Source organism: Mastigoproctus giganteus, chromosome 2 (assembly GCF_048544385.1).
Source record: "Mastigoproctus giganteus isolate SK-2022 chromosome 2, ASM4854438v1, whole genome shotgun sequence".
Taxonomy (NCBI): Eukaryota; Metazoa; Arthropoda; class Arachnida; order Uropygi; family Thelyphonidae; genus Mastigoproctus; species Mastigoproctus giganteus.
The window spans coordinates 223,714,274-223,735,354 of record NC_143576.1 but is presented as its reverse complement, the minus strand read 5'-3'; the positions used below and the strand labels follow the sequence as shown (position 1 = coordinate 223,735,354).

The window sequence follows — 21,081 nt, the reverse complement described above, 5'->3', positions numbered from 1 at the left end:
TGTGTGGAAGTTAGTCTTTAGCCATTGATTGATTGATAGAACAAACTTCCATTTGTTGTCTTTGGAGTTGATAGCTTAAATAAAGTCAAGGAAGAACTATATAAACTATTGGAGGGAACAAATAGTGAAATGAGATGTCTTGTTTTGTTTTGTTTTTTTGCTGATGCTGTTTAAGCTTGCTTTCTTGCATCATTTGCCACTGCTAATGCTGTATATATGAATAACTTTGCATATGTTTATTGGATATTTTGTTTGAATGCTATAATAATTATATGAGAATATCATTGATATTCTCTTATAATTATTAATTCTGTAAAAATAATGAAACAGATTTCATTGTCGTTGAAAGTTTTTCTTGTAATTTGTTTTAGTTTTACAGAACATTAAAAAGGAAAATTGTTTACTTTATTCTTAGGTGAAATTGATGTCAATAAACATAGAACAAGAGTGCACTTTCTTAGATTACATTCAAGGAGGGTAAGTGATTCATAAATTGTGTAATTTTAATACATTTTAAATTTGTGAATATTCTGTTAAATGTATAAGTTCAATTCTACAGTTGTTTGTAACAGAAATAAGAATTTTCTGATGTGAATCAATTGCATATTACTAACTCTTTGTACATTCTAAAACCTAACTTTGGATCTGTTTAATTATATTTAAAGATAACACCCACAGTAAAATAAATAAGTGAACAAGTGAAATTGCATGTATTGGTATTTTTCAAGGTTTCTTGTTTCAGTGATGACGATGTTTGAAGGAAACTAAAATGACATAAAAATGAATTTCTCTGATCAGTAATAGGAACCAAAGTCAATCCTTCCTCAATGGGTCATGAGCAGTAAAGCCATTTACCACCTTAGATCTAAATGTCTAAAAGCATAATTTAAATATGAATAAAAATCAGATAAAACTTACTTTTGCAGAAATTAATGTACAATTAAAGTAAATTAAAACTGGCAGTAACATGCTCTGTGCACATGATTGCCTGTCCATTTGGTTTTGGTTTTCTTTGCTTTCCTGCCTAGTGAATAAAGTGTTCCTCCAGGTACATGGTGAAAGTGTGTATTATAATTCTTCCACTTCATACGTGGAGTTCAGAAACAGTTCACAACTCTTCAGATGAGTAATATTTCAGCCATTACTACAATAAACAATTGTGTTGATTCAAAATGGGCTAGGTATTAGATATTTCATCCACTCAAAACTTATTGAGTGGATGGAATATCTAAAATTGTTTTGTCCATCCTCCTTTTCATTTATAGTAATGTAGAAAACTCAAGAGAAGTTTAGAAATAAACTGAGCACATTTTCAGTTTTGTTAACTGCCCCATATCAAATAAAAAGTTGACTCCATTTTGGTTTTAAAATGCAGAAAAGTGGATTTTTGCCATGAGTAGGCATTTAGTGCAGATTTCCTGAACAAAGCAAAGAAGGCTACTTGAACTTCTTTACCCCTCAAGCAGAATACATTAACCTTAAAACTGGCAAGAAATGATTTTGAATTGTTCACTTTTGACATGCTTCAATTATAATGAATTTTTAAATTCACTCTCCGATTATTTTAACACTTTAATGAACAAATAATGTTAGAAAGTTTCTTATGTCCCCAATATGCTTATCACTATAATTATCTGGATAATGATAAGTTATCTGTTTCCTTGCTTTTTAATTTAATTTATTTATTCAATCATATATCAAGGCTGAAGACAGATTCAAGAATACATAGAAGAATTAATTCAAATCACAGGCAATGAACCTGCATTTATTATTATAATGTTTATTGACATATTAAGCTTATTGATGTGATATCTAAAGTACAGAGTGTCGTAAATGATGTTTCCAATTTTGATATTTTTTTATTCAGAATTACTTCAAGCTACACTTGAAACACATACCAGTTGAAAGATCAATTCAATAAGTTTTATGAAGGTACATAAAGTCATTGGTAAAGTGTAATGTGGCCACCATGAGTAACTCGAACAATATCTTAGCGATATACAATCTCCGGCCACATGCTGTGCGTCATTCCATGATAAATTTTACAAAAGGCCTCTATGATCTGTGCCTTCAGCTCCTGCAGTATCATTGGTAGTGGAGGTATGTACACATTGTCCTCCACATAACCCCACAAAAAGAAATCCATTGGCGTCAGATCAGGATTCATGAAATGCTAACACATAGAATACTTTCTCCTGCCCAGTCACCATTTTGCCATTCTGACAAATGTAGTGCTATGTAGCAGGTAGAATGAAAAATGGCAGTAGTGTGCTAATTTTAATATAACTTATTGAATTGATCTTTCAGCTGGTATGTGTTTCATGAGTGTAGATTGAAGTAATTCTAAATAAAAAAATATCAAAATCAAAACATCATTTATGGACACCCTGTATTGTTTATTAAATGTTAGCCCACACTCACTGTTGTAGAGGAGATATTATCTTTTAAGGGCACAAAAGGTGATATTGTTGTACACATTGGCACTAATGACATCAAGAGTAGGAGATCCACAGATTTACTTAACAAGTACAGGTCAATATTGAAAAAAAAAAGTCACGAGTTAGGATTAAATTTAAAAGTGTCTGCAATTCTCCCCAGACATGATAAGAGGGAGTGTATGATGAGAGCCTTGACAATCAATTCTATCCTGGAGAGATTGTGCAAGGCTAATGGAGTACAATTTTTTTCAGCATGATCTGTGCTTGTTAACAGGAGTGACCTCTTCTATAGGGATGGGATACACTTAAATAGAAAGGGTGCAAGAATATTTCCTGATGTTATTGAGGCAGTGTTAGGTGGGTCGGAAAACTGATAGCTGAGGGGGGGGGATTAAAAGACTAAAATATTAACATTAGCCATAGGCAGAAGTAAAGTGATTCTTATGCTGCTGCTATTAGAATGAGCAGCAATCTAGAAAGCAAGGTGCTGGGAATTTCAAAGACTTCTGGAAGTCATCATGGAACAAGTAAATACATGGGCTGTGTTAGGGTAACTAAGAGTAAGAACAGGTGCATGTATATTTGCATGTATATTTGCATGTACAAAAATCCTAGCAGTATAGTAAATAAATTTTCTCAATTCGAAGTGATGATCAGGACATCAAAGACATTGTTGGAATATCAGAGACGTGGTGTTACACAGAGATAAGGAATGCAGAATTTGAATTGGGAAGTATAGCATTAGCATAAGCATTAATAGAGGCATTTGATGCAAGAAAGCAAGCTTATGCAGCATCAGACAAAAAAAAAATAATAATAAATAAATAAATAAAAAATAACCACTTCCACTTCACCCCTCTGTTCGTTCGAAATACCTGTCCAGCTGAGCCTTAAACTTATTTAGGCTATCAACTTCCACGACAAGGGATGGAAGTCTATCCCACCAACCAACCACCCGCTGGCTAAAGGCAAATTTCCTCACGTCTATTCTACATCTGTCTTTTCTCAATTTGAATTTATGCCCTCTCATGTGATTATTCTGAGCAAGAGGAAGAGTCCCATCAGCATTGAGCATGCTCAAACCATTCAAGGTTTTATACACCTCTTTCAGATCACCTCGCTGGTGCCTAGTCCCCAGACACTGTAATTTGCAAAACTTAAGCCTTTCTTCGTAAGAGCACCCCTTTGTTCCATTCACTAATCTTGTTGCCCTTCTCTGTACTCGTTCCAGCATCTCTACATCCTTCTTGAAATGAGGCCTCCAGACCTGTATACAGTACTCTAGGTGTGGCCTGACCATTGCCTTATACAAGGGAATAATCACCTCCTTATCCCTGCTAGAAAAATTCCTATATATCATTGACAATGCACCATGAGCTACTCTTGCAGCCCATCTGCACTGCTCAGAAAACTTCATATCTGCCTGCACAACCACCACAGGTCCCTTTCATTCTCTACCACTGTCAGTGTAGTACCACAGAGTTGATACGTTGCTCTGGGGTTGCTGTTTCCCATATGTAGTACTTTACATTTGTCAATGTTAAACTTCATTTGCCACCTCTCAGCCCATATGCTCAACCTTTCCAGATCCTGTTGCAGCAGCATAGTGTCAGTAGTGTCCTTGACAACCTTCGTATCATCTGCAAACTTGGACATTAAGCTTGATATACCATCATCAATATCATTTATAAATACAGAAAACAATAATGGACCTAATACTGAACCCTGAGGGACTCCACAAATAACATTAGTCCACGATGAGCAGTGCCCATTGATTACCACTCTCTGTCTTCCCCCCCTCAACCACCCCTTTATCCATAGCAGCAATTTGCCTCCAATGCCACACTGCTCCGATTTGTGCAGCAGTCTTCCATGTGCAACAGTATCAAAAGCCTTTCTAAGATCCAAGTATATAATATCAAAGTTATTCCCTGCATCCAGTTCTTTTGTGACTGCATCATAGTATCCAATCAAATTGGTCAGGCAAGACTTCCCCTTAACAAAACCATGCTGTGTCCGAGCTATAACTGAAGTCTTGTCTAGATGACCCTGCAGTGCTTCTTTAACCAGTGCCTCCATTAATTTTCCGGGAACAGAAGTTAAACTCACAGGTCTATAATTACTTGTGTCAGCCTTTGATCCTCCTTTGTGAATTGGGGTCACATTTGCACATCTCCAGTCCATGGGTACCTCCCCCGAGTCCAAGGAAGCTCTCATAATTATGGCTAAGGATTTGCTTACTTCCTTTGCTGCTTCCTTTAATATAACTGGATAGATCCCATCCACCCCAGGTGCCTTTCTTGTGTTTATCTTCAACAATTTCTCCTCCACATTACTCTCAGTTATTACAAGATTCTCTAGCTTACTGCCAGAGTTGAATACACCTCTGGCATTCCCCTCGCTGAATAACTCCTCATGTGTGAATGTCGATGCAAAATATTCATTTAGTTTGTTAGCTACCTGAGCAGGATCATCAACAGTTGACCCATCAATATCAAGTGGACCAATCTGATTCATCCCATTCCTTCTAGAGTTTAGATAAGTAAAGAACTCTTTGCTGTTTTTCTTTGCATCCCTTGCCAAAGATTTCTCGTAATCTGTCTTCGCCTACCTAACCTCCTTAGTAACTTGGTTACAGATCAACTTGTATCTGTCATAGGCTTCTGTGTCACATGTTAATTTGTATGTATCCCATGCTTTTTCTACTCTGCCATATGTCTCATTAGTCCATCTGGCATCCATTTAGGCCTAAACCTTGAACAATATTTCTTAGTTGATATGTAAAGCCTAGTAGCTTCCAAGATAAGTTCTTTGAATGCTTCCCATTTTGAATTTGCTGTTGGTAACATTATCAGTTGGTCCCACTGTATAGAATTTAAATACTGTCTCAGTCCATCGTAGTCGCCTTTACGAAAGCAATAACCTTTCCCTTTACCCCTAATGGTAGTTATCTCTTTGAGTAAATCCCACTTCAGCACACTGTGATCACTGCCACCTAGTGGTTCATTTATCTGCAGATTCTTAATGCATGAAGAATCACTACTGATAATCAAATCAAGAGTATTACTCCCTCTAGTTGCCTCCCGAACATGCTGATATAGAAAACAATCATCCAATAAATCCACAAAAGCTTTGCTAGTGTGTGAGTGACCAGTCCCCAAATTCCAATCAATATCCCTGTACAGTTTCTTATTATACTCATCAGAGTCATTAGGCCTATAGCACACTCCTACTCTCAATTTTGATCTCCCAATGCTTATGTCACATCAAACTGACTCGACACTGCGCTGTCCAGCGATGTCGACTGGCTTCATTTCCTTGGATTTTGTGTTTCTTAACTAATAGCATAACCCCTCCTCCCTTCCTATCCTGTCTATCCTTTCTGTAGACGTACTCCCCAAATTCCAGTTCTGCATTCCTTATATCTGTGTGACCCCACGTCTCTGAAATCCCAACAATATCTGCCTTTGATGTTTTGAGCAGTACCTCAAATTCATCAAATTTATTTACTAAACTCCTAGCATTGGTGTACACGTAAGTATACATGCACCTGTTCTTTTTCTTAGCTACCCTAACACAACCCATGTGTTTACTTGTACCCCAATGATTCTCAGCAGTCTCTGAAATATCCTGCATCTTATTTTCCAGGTTGCTGCTCATTCCAATAGAAGCAGTTCAAGAATCACTTTTGCCTCTGCCAATGGCTACTGTTAATCTATTGGTCCTTGTATCCCCCCAATCTAGCAGTTTTCCGACCCACCTAACACTGCCTCTGTAGCATCAGCAAACATTCTTGCAACCTTTCTATTTAAGTGTATCCCATCCCTGTAGAAGTAGTCTCTCCTGTTAACAAGTACAGACCAGGCTGAAAAAAATTCTACCCCTTGAGCCTTGCACAATCTTTCCAGGACTGAATTGATCGACAGGGCTCTCATCATATACTCCCTCCTGTGGTGTCTGGGCAGAATTGCAGACACTTTCAAATTCAACCCTAATTCACAGCTTTTTTTTCAACAGTGACCTGTAGTTGTTAAGTGATTCCACCGGTCTCCTACTCTTGATATCATTATATCACCAACTATATCACCTTTTGTGCCCTTAAATTTAATGTTATATGATCACAGGCTGTTACTGCTCTATATATTTAACATTTTTAATATTCATTTTCAAACCATCCAATAATAATTTGAACTACGCAATGAATATCTTGAAAGGTGGAATAATTTTTTTTTTGGCAGATGTCTTTGTTCTAAGGTATGTATATATCAACAGTATGAACAATAATGTGGCTGCTGGAATCCACATACTCTGATTTTCTATATAGTACTATATGCATTTCTGTATACTCCATTATTATGTATTATTATAATAATTATTAGTATATATATCATTGTATAGTATTATGATTTTTATTATCATAATTTATCATGAGATACATATCAACAATAAGTGTGAACAGTAATGTGATTGCTAGAATCCACGTGCAGGACTGCAAACCTACCATGACAGTGACTAGGGGATTCACAATGATTGAATATAGATGAATTACAGAAATAAAGTCTGTATAGGACATTATACACAGAAAATTGTGATAATAATTCTCATCCTTTCTCTAATACTCATCCTTTTTTCTTCCAGAACACAAATGCATTTTACAGTTGCCGTCGATTTTACTGCATCTAATGGTGACCCTCAAAAACCGAATTCCCTTCATTATATGAATCCATACAATCCAAATGCTTATTCTCTGGCTATAAGAGCAGTAGGTGAAATCATCCAAGATTATGACAGTGATAAATTATTTGTTGCCCTTGGTTTTGGTGCAAAACTTCCTCCAGATGGGAGAGTATCTCATGAATTCTTTTTAGTAAGTAATATAAATAGCTAAAAGATAAATTGGGTATAAGAATAAAATGTAGAATTGTAACTATTTCATTGATATAAATTTGTCTAGAAACATTACACTTTATTATATTACAGCCATAAATGATAGACAAAGCTGACAATTTGTCTGTCTTTTAAAAGTGTATATTACTTAATGACAGTTCTTTCCTTTACTTGAATCTAGTAATCTAGAAATTTGAAATTCATATAAAAGTGAATCTGATAGTGGAGAAATTAAATGAATTCTTTATGCATAATAAAGTTAAATCAGTAGTTAGTTTCACAGGACTTTCATTAACTTTATTGTTTTTATTATCACCATACATCCAGTTGCTAGTTCACCTGTGTCCAGTAATTTTAGCATGCTTCTGGTTGCTCACAGCCATTATAATAATAAAATTGACATTTTGTCTGCCATTCCTATATCTAATAACTTCCGCCAGTTGAACTATTAATTTTTCTATGCATATAGTTTGTCATTTCTCTTCCATTGCTGCATACTCTATTCTCCTAACATATATTAGAACACCTCACCCCTTAGAGATTATGGTTAATTCCAGAGATAATGTCAGATATGTGACATTTCCATTTAAAACTAGGATATAAAATGCATACACATTCAAAAACTGGTAGATAGAATGGGATGAAAGGTAGATAGAATGGGATGAAAAAAGAACCTAGATCCTTTCTCAAGAAGTGTGATAAGGTTGTCACATAACAGACATGTCTATTTGCCAAATTACAGAATTATTGGGATAAATTAAAAAAAAAAATAAATCTACAGCCATTATCAATCCACTGCAGGACGAAGCCTCCTCAACAATTCACGTTGAGGTAAATGGACCATAATCTGCCACACTGGTCCTGTGCAGTTTGGCAGATCCGACCATATTTAGCAGTCAGGGGCTTGAACCCGGTCTACTCAAAGAGCTTGTACTACTGCACTTTCGCTCCTGACCACTCGGCTACGAAGGCCTCATATGCCATTAGAAGGTAGAAGGTAATGCATTTATTCCAATCCAGGTAGACCACCATTAATGGCTCCCAGAGCATGCTGAAAGTTGTCAGCATGCTCTGGGAATATCTGAGAATTATAGTGCAATATCATGTACTGTAATTTGGCTGTTTTTCAAAATCAGCTCCTCAATATGGCATAGCTGTTATTGACTACGCATAACTGTGAAATAGGTTAGCATTTTCCTCGCAGCCTTCAGCAAACTTATTACATCAATCATACACACATGTGACAGAATTTCTTTCCCCATGTCATGCACTTAACCTGTGGAAAATTTCAGCCATTTTACTTTCTCTTTTAATAGAAATGTTATGCTATAACACTGTTCTACAGTTGGATTGATAGCCATCTTGTACTGCTTCTAATATGCATGCATGGTTGTCATGGCTATATGTCAGGGACTGAGAGCAGTATTGCCACCAAAATTATCATAAAGAATGTTTTGTCATTCTAGTGCACACACCTCTTAAAAAGCCAGGTCAACCAGAACCACTCTTATGCATGACTATACTTTTTATTCTATAATATTGTGCTTTCTTATCCAACTTTAAAAGCATAACCTTTATAAATAGGTGCCTCCGTAGCCAGGTGGGCAGGAGCAGCAGTGCGTAGCACATGCTTCTTGATTAGATCGGAGTTCGAGCCTGTGCCCACCAAATACGGATGGTGCGGAAAGGTCAGAGAATGACCACCGCATATCCCCAGAGCAATATGGCCTTAGTTGCTGATGCTCCTAAAAAAAAACCAAAACAAACCTTTATAAATAAATTAGTTAAAAAGGATTTTACAAATGTGTATATATATATTTAAAGATGGCTCTTAGCTTAATGAAAAATCAGGGCAAAAGCAATACAGAAATATAAATTAGTGTAAAGGCATCATATCCGTGTACAGTGAATTAACCAAAATTATTATAATGGCATTTTTTTCATTACATCAAATTTTGTGAATGCCTTCACAATGAGTTGCCTATTCGGTTACACTTCCTAAGTTACAGACATAAGTAAGGCTTTTCCAATAGAGAAGACTATCATTACTTATTCTCTCTGGATACCACCACCACCACCCAGATGGCCATTTCAGGATGTGCCAATAAAACCCAACAACCAACTAACCAGCCATTTCAGGGCTATTTGGCCATCCGAGTGGTGGCATCCACTGAGAATAAGTAACAGTAGTGTTTGCCTACCCACCCACCGATGGATGAAATAGCTGTCTGGGTGGTGGTATCCACTGAGAATAAGTAATGATAGTCTTCTGTATTGGGAAAGCATTTGTTATTCAAAGTATACCCGAATAGGCAACTTGTTGCGAAGGCATTCACAATATGAGATGTAATGAAATGGTTGCCACTATATATTTACTGCTTATAGACATCATGCATTTGCACTAACTTAGATGGTTCTTTGTTATGCAGAAAAGTATCTGCTATTCACTACAAAACTGATTTTTTACATTATTATCTGATGTATCATGAACTGTATAAAAACGGAGTGCTAGGTATATTGATTTTTCATTATACAGCACCATTATTAAAATGTTAGTTCCGTTTCAGTTTCTTATTGTCTGATTTCCCTTAATTCTTTTGATCCAGAATGGTGATCCAAATAATCCGTACTGTCAAGGAGTAGAAGGTATCTTGCAAGCATACCAGAGAACCCTCTCTTCTGTTCAGCTATATGGTCCAACAAACTTCTCTCCTGTAATTAATCATGTGGCAAGGTATGATTAAATTGATCATATAAGAATGTTCAAGATTATTATTATTGTTATTCTGTATTTTAATAAATATGCCTTTCATTTTGACATCCTGAGCTACTTATGTTCTATTTCAAAAATAGGAGCACTGAACTATTGTAAGATAGCCAGTTTTATACAGTCTGCACCAAACCGAATTATTTTTAAAATTTTGCGAAATATTATCCCTAACTATCTCTTTGTGCAAACTGGTTCTTTAGTGGACCAAAATCTGTAATTGTGCTGCAATTCTCTTAGTGGTTATAACAAGCTGCCTAGTTTCCTTCTTTATTTGAGATGCTATGCCATATGTTTTTAATTTATTATAATATGTTGAACCACTACTGGGATATCATTTTAGATGCCTCCTGTTCATAATCACTTTCTTAATATATGTTGTTGTATTGACAATTAAAAACCAACGCAAGTGTAACATTTTGGATTGTTCATTATTTTCCATTATCTGTACTGTTTTTACCTCTCCTTCGCTATGGATAAAAGAAAATTGACTGTGTATTTTTTATTTAGGTTTGCAAATTCTTATCAAGATGGATCCCATTATTTTGTCCTCCTCATCATCACAGATGGAGTTATTAGTGATATGTTACAGACCAAACATGCCATTATTCAAGCATCAAGCCTCCCATTGTCAATCATCATTGTTGGAGTTGGATATGAAGACTTTTCTGGTAAAATAGTTCTTAATACCGCATTAAACTGCCTTCAGTGCTTTTTATTCTCCTTTTTTTTTTTTCGTTGGAAGAATTTTTTAATGGGATGTGCTTGAAAGAGACAGAGAGAGAGAGAGAGAGCACTTTTTAAAGGTAATCTTATAATCAGAGTTCAGAATTAGTTGTAAGGCCAAATGTTGCAAGAAAACAGACTTTTCTGCACGAGCCAAAAAAAAATAAAGTTGGGAATAGAAAACTTCAATACCATAACTTATGATAGAACTAAAGTAGTAGAGGAGCAATTTTCTGACTGTTTCCTTGTTGTGCGCTCTACAGAGATCAAGTTTCATACTCCAGAAAGCCCGTAATGCTCTTAAATGCAGTTGCTGGATTTGTTCTTTATACGTTAGGTTTCCGTCCATTACCACTCCTAGGAATTTTACTGAATGAGTGGCAACGAGAACATGCCCCGCAATGGAAGGCTGCAGAGAAGCTGCTGGATTGAGGTCTGCTTGTGCTCTAGGTGAGAAGATGATATATTTGGATTTTTCAGGGTTTATTTTAAGCCCAAAATAGGTAGCGTATTCATAGAAAGAGGACAGATTTGTTCAGGATGACAGAATTCGATAATTCTTCTGCCTGGTCTGGTGAGGTGTTAGCTGGGCTTGAGAGGTAACATACAATGTCGTCGGCATAGGCCATAAATGCAGATATTTCATTCATTAGTGGAATAAATATCACTGAAAAAAGCAGTGCCGACAACGATCCACCTTGGGGTATACCGACTTCACCTGTTTTGTGATGCAGTTATTCCCTTGCTGGAAGGTAAGGCACCTCTTGGTCAGCAAATTTCTGAGGAGCTTCGAGAAATTACCTGTGTAACCATAGTAGTTCTCCAGGAGGCACATAAGTAGCTTAACTTGCACTGAGTCAAAGGCCGCTTTCAGATCCAGAAAAACAGCATGCATAACATAGCCTTGCTCCAGGCTTGAAGGGTTTTCAAATTCAGAGCCTGTATGCATGTTATCGGCGATCTTTGTGAGAGCGCGTAAAGCATATGCTGAGGTCTCTGGGAAAGGATCTGATTGGCAACCACTTTAAACAAGCACTTCTCCGGGCATTGAGAAAAGGGGAGGAGATTGAAATAGGCCTATAGTCAGCAGTAGAGGTCGGATTCTGCACCTTTGGTATTGGGATGACTCTATAATTTAGCCAAGTGTTTGGGACAACTCCTTATTGTAAAATTCTGTTAAACAACTTTGTCAGCTCATCACTGATGAAGTAGGAGGCAACTTTAAGAAAAAAGATGGGAATATAGTCACTTCCCATTGATTTCTTATTGGACAGGGCATTGATGGCTTTGATTAGCTCCTCTTCGCCAATTGTCACGTTAGTGCGATTAGTTATGTCGTAGTGTGCACTGTTCCAGGGGGAGTCCGCAGCTGCACTGTCTGTTTTGACGAACTGGGTTACATGATCCCACCATTCGGCTAGGTCTAACAATTCTGCTGACTGGATGTGATTGGTCGACCAGGATCGCTGGCCACACGCTATCCTCTTTTCCATGAACAAGTTTATAGCCTGCTTCTTGGATTTCTGGAAACTGTATCTGGCTATTGAGTACGCTGAGTATGAACTTTCTGTGGGTGATCTCTTGAATTGGGCATGTAGCCGTTGTTTTTCTTTAAACTGGTGCATAAGGATGCTGGACCACCACGGCTTTGAGTGTGGGCAGATGACGCAAACTCTTGACGTGGCCACTCTAGCAATGAAAGACAGCCATTTCTGAAGCCAAAACACAGCTTCCTCTATATCAATTTCACTGAGAGTTCGTCAAGGGTAGAGCATAAAGAGATCCATTGCTGTTTCAATTTTTAGGTATTTTGGATCATATACAGCTTTCCTTATCTTTTCAATCGAGTTCGATTGGTTTGGTTGGTTATAGCATTCTTTCAATAGGATGAGAGAAGCTTTAATTGGCCTGTGGTCGGAGAGAAATGCCGAATTAGAACTGATTACAGCTTCGACACTCCCATGGCTGGAAAAGATTCTCTGTAATGTGGCTTCTCCGTGAGAGGGGGGGACAGATGCAATGGATGTTGAGACTCGACAGATACGAAATTAACTGATCGAGGAGCTTTGATGCAGTTGGCAGGGGCAAGTTGAAGTCTCCGAGAATTATTACTTTCTGGTTGCACTTCATAGAGATCAGGCGCCAAGCAGAAAAATTAGTAATACATTGGTCTGCAATGGGTGGGGGTAAGTAAACTGCACATACTAGTAACTGTAGTCCATCGACTAGATAGCAGCCCAGTGCAGCCTCAAAATTGTTACCAGGGTATGCACAAGCCTTGATCAGAAGGAACTGTTGCCTTTGGCAAATTAAGACTCCCCGTCCTTTCCTATTCTCCAGAATAGACTGATAACCAATGTTGGTGGTTAAAGGCGATATGTCCATGTCATCACGAAGCCAGGTTTCAATAAGGATAACAAAGTTGTTATCTGCACTTAGAAGTATGTCACTCAGGGCACTGAGCTTGTTCTTCAGGCTCCTGATATTCTGCATGAAGCATTTCACATGTTTATCGTTGACAGGCTTGATCTGGATTAAGTTTCTAGGGTTCCTTTCCCTGAGGATGGTGGCTGATTGGAGGTGGATTCCTCTTGAGCAGGGTGTGGCACTAGGACCCACCCTACTAGTAATGTGCACTTGTATCTGGTTATCAGACTTGACGAGATGATTGCAGGATTTAGTCAGCACGGTGGCTGCTCTTCTTTCATTAGGTTGAAAGGTAGTCTGATTTGCTGCCTAGCTATGCAGAGAGATGCACCCTTCCCACCTCTGGTCTTGAGATAGCATGCACCCCTGGTTGCACATTCTGGTCGCTGAAAGATGGCATCACCAGACCTGCAGGCCAGATATCTGTGTTTAGATATCTGGCTTGCAGATATCCAATAATTCTATATTGGGATCTTTTGATCTTGATCTGGAAAGAGGCATAGCTTGGATGCCTGGTGGGAACCCTAATGGGGGGTACCTGGTATGTCTAGCTGCTTCAGAAGGGTTTCAATTTGTTCCACAGTTGTTTCCGGGGACAGTCAACTTATAAATATGCTTGATGGTTTAGACCTCCTTCCTCTACGTTGCACGATTTTAATACCTAGTGGGTTAGGGTTAGAGTCATCACGATTCTGATCTGCTTGGCTGATAAAGGTTTCTTTACTAAGACTGGCCTTGCCTTGCTTGGGAGACACGTTACCTTCTGCTTATTGCTGATTTCTTCCCCCATGCTTTCGCAACTTCCGGGGTATGGGATGAAGGCGAAAGGATTGCAGGTGACGGCTCTGTTGGGGGCCGCACGATGCGGGAGTCAGAAGCCATTTATTTTGAGTGTTGAAGCATAGGTAAGGAGTCTGTATCCTGGATGGGCTTACTGATGGATTCCGGCAGCAAGGACACAGAATGGTGCATAGAATGTTGTAGGTCTTCCAGCCTATGTATTGACTCTCTTAGGGTTGTATTCTCTGTGCAGAGCTTTCTCAGAATATTTTCAAATAAGGTAAACTTCTCACCCATTTTACTACATTTTACAATTCTGACACATGTGCTGCTCATGCTGCTCTAGAACCTGATCAGTTTGCGCCTGAGCTTCTTGGCGTAGGAGAACTGTGGCAGAGTTGGACATGCTTGCATTAGGCAACCTGCAGTCAACTTCACTGGAGTAGCCCGCTGGCGACGGAGGTGAAGATGCTATCCCTTGCCTTTGATTCTGTGCTGTTCACTTTGTGCCCACGGCATGCAGCACATTGCCATCATGATCAGCCATCGTGGGTTGAGGCGCGACCTAAGTTTTTTAAAAGACAACAGGTCTCACAAAAAACAAGCCTACAGGGGCCACTGCACTTGGTCCAGCAATTTGTGGATTGTGAGCATTTTCTGCACGTTTCAGATTGCTTCTGTACCATGTCGCCACGGGTATAGTAAGGCTTAACTTCGTGGGAAGAATAAAAGTTTAGAATACAGTACTTACTTTATGACGTATGCTGAGAGACACTTCACCCTATGGGGAGATTATCACACCTTCCTGACCTTGACAGTGGTCACAGACGGTAAAGACGGCAATGAGTAAGCAAATTCTTCCAAGCTGTAGGAATGGCGAGCTTCCGCAGCAGAAAGGTGCCTGATTCAATTTAACTAACAGGATTGTTGGAAGCATTAGAAGGTACAGAACTTGAAGATTTTGACCTCAGAAGACATAAAAACACTTGGCCGTTGCCCTAGTACATGTGTAAAACTCTAATCATTAACTTATATTTAAAAACACAACCGATTGTTAGGAGCACTTGAAACAACGACTATGCCGAGTTTGCGCACGCGCAAAATTATCTACAGATAGTTTTATCAGAGATAAGTGTAAGTTGAAAAAATACATAGTTTTGTAAGAAATGAACAGTACTGAGTTTTCTGATGGCATGTGGAAATCCATATCCCTGCTGAATCAGTTTCTGCAAGAAGAGGGAGTAAGTGTGTGTGTGTGTGTGTGTGTGTGTGTGTGTGTGTGTGTGTGTGTGTGTGTGTGTGTGTGTGTGTGTGTGTGTGTGTGTGTGTGTGTGTGTGTGTGTGTGTACATATGTGTGTGTTCTGATGCAGTAAAAGACTCTGGCTTCCTTGCAGTGTATTACTAATACTTCTGTTAGCATTGAAGTTAAACTAGGTTGCCAATTTTCCCATCCTCACCACTGCTTCAGAGAATGGTCTCCATTATAAAGTTTATGATAGGTATTTTAGAAGTTTTGGTTGTTTGAATACCTGCCTACCTTTCTTGTTTTCCTGGAAAATTTTTGTAAATCATATATCTTTCATGGTTTCACAAATTAAACTGTTTTTCACATCTGGGTTTCAGTCAAGTTTGTGTAATGGTTTTTGAATGTACATACATGTTATGGTTTCAGACTGAATTTATTAACATTGGCTTCAATACCACTTTTAAGTGGTGGCTCTCTTTTGGTTTTGTTTTTATCTAGCAGCTGTGTTTTCTGTGATTTGCACGCTTATATACTTATTTAGTTTCCCATAAATTGTATTAGGTTAAATCTAATTTAACTGGCCAATTGCTTTTAAAAAAGAACAACTTGGGAATGTGATGCCTACTTGTGGATTGAATTATTTTCTGTGAGTATGGTTGTCTTCAAATGTATTAGCCTAGTGGTCAGGCGCGCGGGTGCGTAAGTACACATGCCTTGAGTGACCGGGGTTCAAGCCCGTGACTACTGAATACGGTGCTGTTTCTTGTATTCTATCTATCTTGTGAACTCCTCTGACCGTTTGGTCGTCCCGGAGTATAAACAGAAAATTTATTTATTTATTAGGTATACACCTACTCCATAATAGAAAAAAAATCTCTTCCATTATGGGAAGAAAATATTATTTATTTTTCATTCGGACTGTTCTCTGTGTAAATAGTATTGTTTTCAAGAATACAAAAGGATTACCTATATTATTTTAAACATTTGAGCCCATTTGTTTTGAAATGTAGAAAATTTGATCTTTGTCAAGAATGAACATGGAAGATAACACAGACTTCTATGAACAGACTTAACACAGATTTTCTGAAAAAAAAGTAAAGGTTATTGCTTTTTTTTAATTTTTTTTAATTTAAAGTATTCCACATCAAGTAGGTGAAGCAAGAAACACATATGTTTTACTTACATTTGATAAGTACAATACATATTTATGTTTGATTGCTTTTTATATCTTTTGCTGTACTATTTTTTGTTTTGTAAATATTATTAATTAATTATTTGGACCTTTATACACATCCTAATGCTTAGGCATGTGGATAAAGAAATATGCATTGTGGATAAAGAAATATGCATTACAATTCAATTAAAGTAAAGATGTACACAAAATTTTCAGATGGCTATTTTCTTATTAAGGGTTAAAAAATAAAATTAATGATAATAAAAAAAATTATTACAATAGTTAAAACTAGCTGTAACAGTTGAAAGCCACTATTGCACATTTAAAATGTACAAAGCAAAACTAGAACCATAATTAATATTTATTTGAACATGGTGGGGGCAGGGAGAGAGAATGAATACTGAAATATAGATGTATATAAAATCGAATGTTTCTTTGTTGAAGAATAAGAATCTTGAATATTTAGGATCCAAGCTCACATACTGCATAATTTCCATTCTTGTGATCACGACATATAGCTAAAAAGCTCTGTCAGCTTTAGGAAGGAAAACCATTTTTCAAAATTTACGTTAAACTTTTTAACTTAATTTTTTTATTGTTTTTTGAATTGCTTTCAATTCATTGTTTACTGTAATCAATTTGCATTATTATTTGTTTTAATTTCTGGAGGGTATCATATTAAGATAAATTTCTCTTATTCTTCTACAAATATTGATATCAACGTAGAATGTATTGAGCATCATAGCTCTGTTAACTATCAAATTCATATAAAAAATAGTACAGCAAAAATGTAAAATAGCTAATATTATGTAATTAAGCAAAATAATAAAGTGCATTTGGAACACATACAAAGCAAATAGTTTTAAAAATGATTTATTGTGCTCCACGATGATGTGTAATTTTCTTGTTGCATCATATGACATGTATTAATTACTTATTTGTGTGTTATTTGAATGAAATGTATCTGAACATCATTCTAGGATGTTCTGATTGAAGGATGAATATGTATAGAGTTTTCTGGATTCAGTATCCAAAAGTTGGTAGACATGTGTTTATGCAATTCAAGACTTATCAATTATGAAAAAATAATGTGGATTAATGTCATTAGAAAGCACCTGATAAAATTTTTCAGGATTTCTTAATGTAAGATGGCTATTAATATATAAAAGAAGAAAAAAGCAGGTGAGGTATGCTAGCATACCTCAGCTGTTTTTATTAGCAAACTAAACAGATCAGTTAATTGAAAAAAATAGCAGAAGATAAGATGAAAGCTTAACTAAGCTTTTTTGTTAAATCTTTAATGTAGGAGTTGGAGGAAATGTAGAATACAAGTTGGACAGGTTTCCCTTAACGTTTTCCTCCAATGAAACCTTTCCTCAGTTGTTTTTGCATTATGAAAATAACATGGTTAATTATACAATTTGTGTATCTAATATGGTACATTATCATCATAAATAGCCTAACTACTATTATTTTAAGAAAATCATAAAGGTTTAGTACTTTTCAAATGTGCAGTCTTGAAATGAGTTTTAATTTTCTGGCTTTTTATTTTTCATTCATGCATTGATGCTGGGATTATTTTAAGTCTTGCGATGTATATTTTTTTAAAAGTAAAAGAATTGTCATATATAAAAAGGATATCATTCCATTTAAGTGTATTACTATAAATTACATTAATAAGAAATTTTAAATAAAATAATAGTAATAACTATCTTTATTAAAAAATAGCTATGGAAGAATTAGATGCCGATAATGTGAGAATTAATATTAATGGAAGATATGCTGAACGGGATATTGTACAGGTAAAATAATTAAATTGATGATATTAGTTTTAATTCTTTTTTTTAAAAATTGTATGCTGATATCAAGTGTAATATTTACTCAATGCATCTCGACTTCAATGGAGGAAGAACATATGTATACAGGGTGATTCACTACGAGTGCAACAAACTTGCAGGAGGTGTAGGGGACACAAAGACGAAACGGAATCACATAGCATTGCAGGGTCCGAAATGCCTTCGTCATGCGGTAGAGGACATTGAACGGGAGGTCGCGTGAACAGCGATCCCGCTGGAAGTCAGCATTTGCGAACCGTTTCTGTTGAAGAAACCAAGTAGCAAAAGTCCTCCGGAGTGGATAATCTGCAGGCTCCAATGATTGGACGCGTTGCAGATGGTATGAACTCATTTGGTTTGTTGACAGTATCCTCCATGCAGTGGATTGGGAAATACTCAATCGTTGGCCTATCGCTCGGGTACTCGTACTCGGATTGCCTTCTGCAAGACGTAGGACATTCTCCTCATTGTCTGGCATCCTTGTCGTTTGCTCTTGATTCATGGTACCTCTCGTGAAACAACCAGTCTCACGTAACCTTCTGTGCACACGTGTGAAAAACATATGATGAGGAGCACGCCTGTGCGGGAAACGTTCCTGGTACAAACGCAGAGTGGCACGCCCATTACAGTCTGCAGCTCCATACGCGAGGTGCATGTCGGCCAGTTCAACGTTTGAATACTCGTCCATCCTACTGCCTCGGGAACCAGTTCGCAAATACTGACTTCCAGTTCACGCGACCTCCCGTTCAACGTCCTCTACCGCATGACGAAGGCATTTCGGACCCTGCAATGCTATGTGATTCTGATTCGTCTTTGTGTTCTCTACACCTCCTGCAAGATTGTCGCACTGGTAGTGAATCACCCTGTATAATCCAATCCATAGATAAATAATCCACATTGGGCTGTAATGTGATTAAGTAAAATGGTTTTATTTACATATACAGCCAGACAAACTTCCATATAGCGAATTTTTCTATATAGCAAACTTTTTTGGTTTCCCCTTGGTCGTTACACTGAAAATAGTTACCGTAATGAAGAAAATTTCCATATAACGAACTGATTTCGAGAGATCTGGGTACACATTGTTTGCAACTCCGGCCTTTAGGCAATAGAGCTGATGCTGTAGAAAGCACGAATTAGGAGCTAAAAGGATTAACAATTAATCACTTTAGCTTTTAATAGCTAAAGGGTTTAATTGTTAAGAGCATTCTATAATTTAGTGTTGCCCGTAAAGCCATTACTGTAACGAGAAGTGCTGCTGGTCAACTGCTGTCTATATTGTCCACAGTGATTGGCAAAGATTAAGACATATTCCCGATATGAATATTGGCTCTGGTCAACCTGTTTTCTATTATAAACACCCTATTAGAAAATTAGGAGACAGTGATTTTCCTTTATCCCAGAAATTCATCTGTTGTTTCGCAGAAACTAGTCATCCACACTTTCACTAAATTTCACCTATCTCTGTATGGTGGGGACAAGTGGTCCTTAAATCAGTTTTGTTTTAACTGCCATGCAAATAACCTTACAGTGTCTAAGAGGAAGTCTTTAAGTGTAGTGGAAAATGTGGAAGTGCTTAATAGTGTAGATCAGGGTGTTAAAAAAAAAGAAATCGCTTTAAAATTTGGTAAAAATAGTAAGGAGAGAATTAGCCTTGGTTGGTGCAAATATGGCTGGTAATGAAAAATTGAAGCTTTTGGTAATAGGCAAAAGTAAACAACTCCAATGTTTCAAAGGAGTAAAGTCGTTAGAGTTGGACTACAGCTACAACAAAAAAGCTTGAATGACAAGTGAAATTTTTGAACAGTGGATTTTAAATTTCAATAGAAAGATGACGAAAGAAAACAAAAATCGCTCCGATCGTCAACAACTGCCCAACGTCACTTTGTAATTTCGAAACTTACAAGCATGAAGATTGTTTTCTTCCCTCCCAATACCTCGCCTAAACTGAAGCCCAAAATAGACCAAGGTAGATTTCAAGAATTTGAAAATGCACTACCGAAGGTGCATCTTGAAAAAATTATACCGAGAATAGAAACCAACCAACCTATAGATTTGCGGATGTGCATATCAGAGTTGGCAAAAGTGTGAAGTCAAGATGTGAAGGAAACAACGATTAAGAATTGTTTCACAAAAGCAGGTTTTGCTGAAACAGCAATTAATAGCGATGAGAGGGATGAACTGCTACAAGACATTGAGCAATCTTGGGAAGAACCTCCAAGCGAGAGGTTTGATCAGTGGAGAAATTGTTCTTGAAGAATCTTTAGGCGTTAGTAGTAGTGGCATGTGATGCAAGAAAGCAAGTGTATGAGCTTATGCATCAGCCAAAAAAAAAAAAAAAAAAAAATCACACCATTCCCTCCAAATGCCTGTCCAGTTACTCCTTAAATTTATTTATCCTATCAACTTCCACAACGACAGATGGAAGTTGTTCCATCAATTAACCACCCACTGGCTAAAAGCAAATTACCGCACATCTATTCTACATCTGTCTTTCCTTAATTTGAATTTATGCCCCCTTAGGTTCATAATCTGAACAAGTGGAAGGATCCCATCAGAATTCAGCATGCTCAACCCATTCAAGGCCTTAGACACCTCAATCAGATCACTGCGCAGGTGCCTAGTTTCCAGCCACTGCAATTTGCAGAACTCAAGCCTCTCTTGGTAAGAGGATCCCTTCATTCCCCTCACCAATCTTGTTGCCCTTCTCTGTACATATTCAAGCAAATCTACATCCTTCCTAAAATGAGGCCTCCAGACCTGTACGCAGTACACAAGGCGTGGCTTGACCATTGCCTTA

The 21,081-nt window shown here is 37.3% G+C and overlaps 1 protein-coding gene across 1 annotated transcript in view; it reads left to right on the top strand.

Annotated features, from left to right (window-relative positions):
* The window catches only part of LOC150090168 (copine-8-like), a 138,105-nt gene that overhangs the window by 100,189 nt on the left and 16,835 nt on the right, over positions 1 to 21,081 (top strand). Inside the window, exons 13-17 of the mRNA XM_090390186.1 lie at positions 416 to 477; positions 7,077 to 7,305; positions 9,932 to 10,059; positions 10,603 to 10,763; positions 18,175 to 18,248. Of these exons, the coding sequence (XP_090246312.1) occupies positions 416 to 477; positions 7,077 to 7,305; positions 9,932 to 10,059; positions 10,603 to 10,763; positions 18,175 to 18,248 (654 nt within the window). The remainder of the gene's footprint in view (positions 1 to 415; positions 478 to 7,076; positions 7,306 to 9,931; positions 10,060 to 10,602; positions 10,764 to 18,174; positions 18,249 to 21,081) is intronic.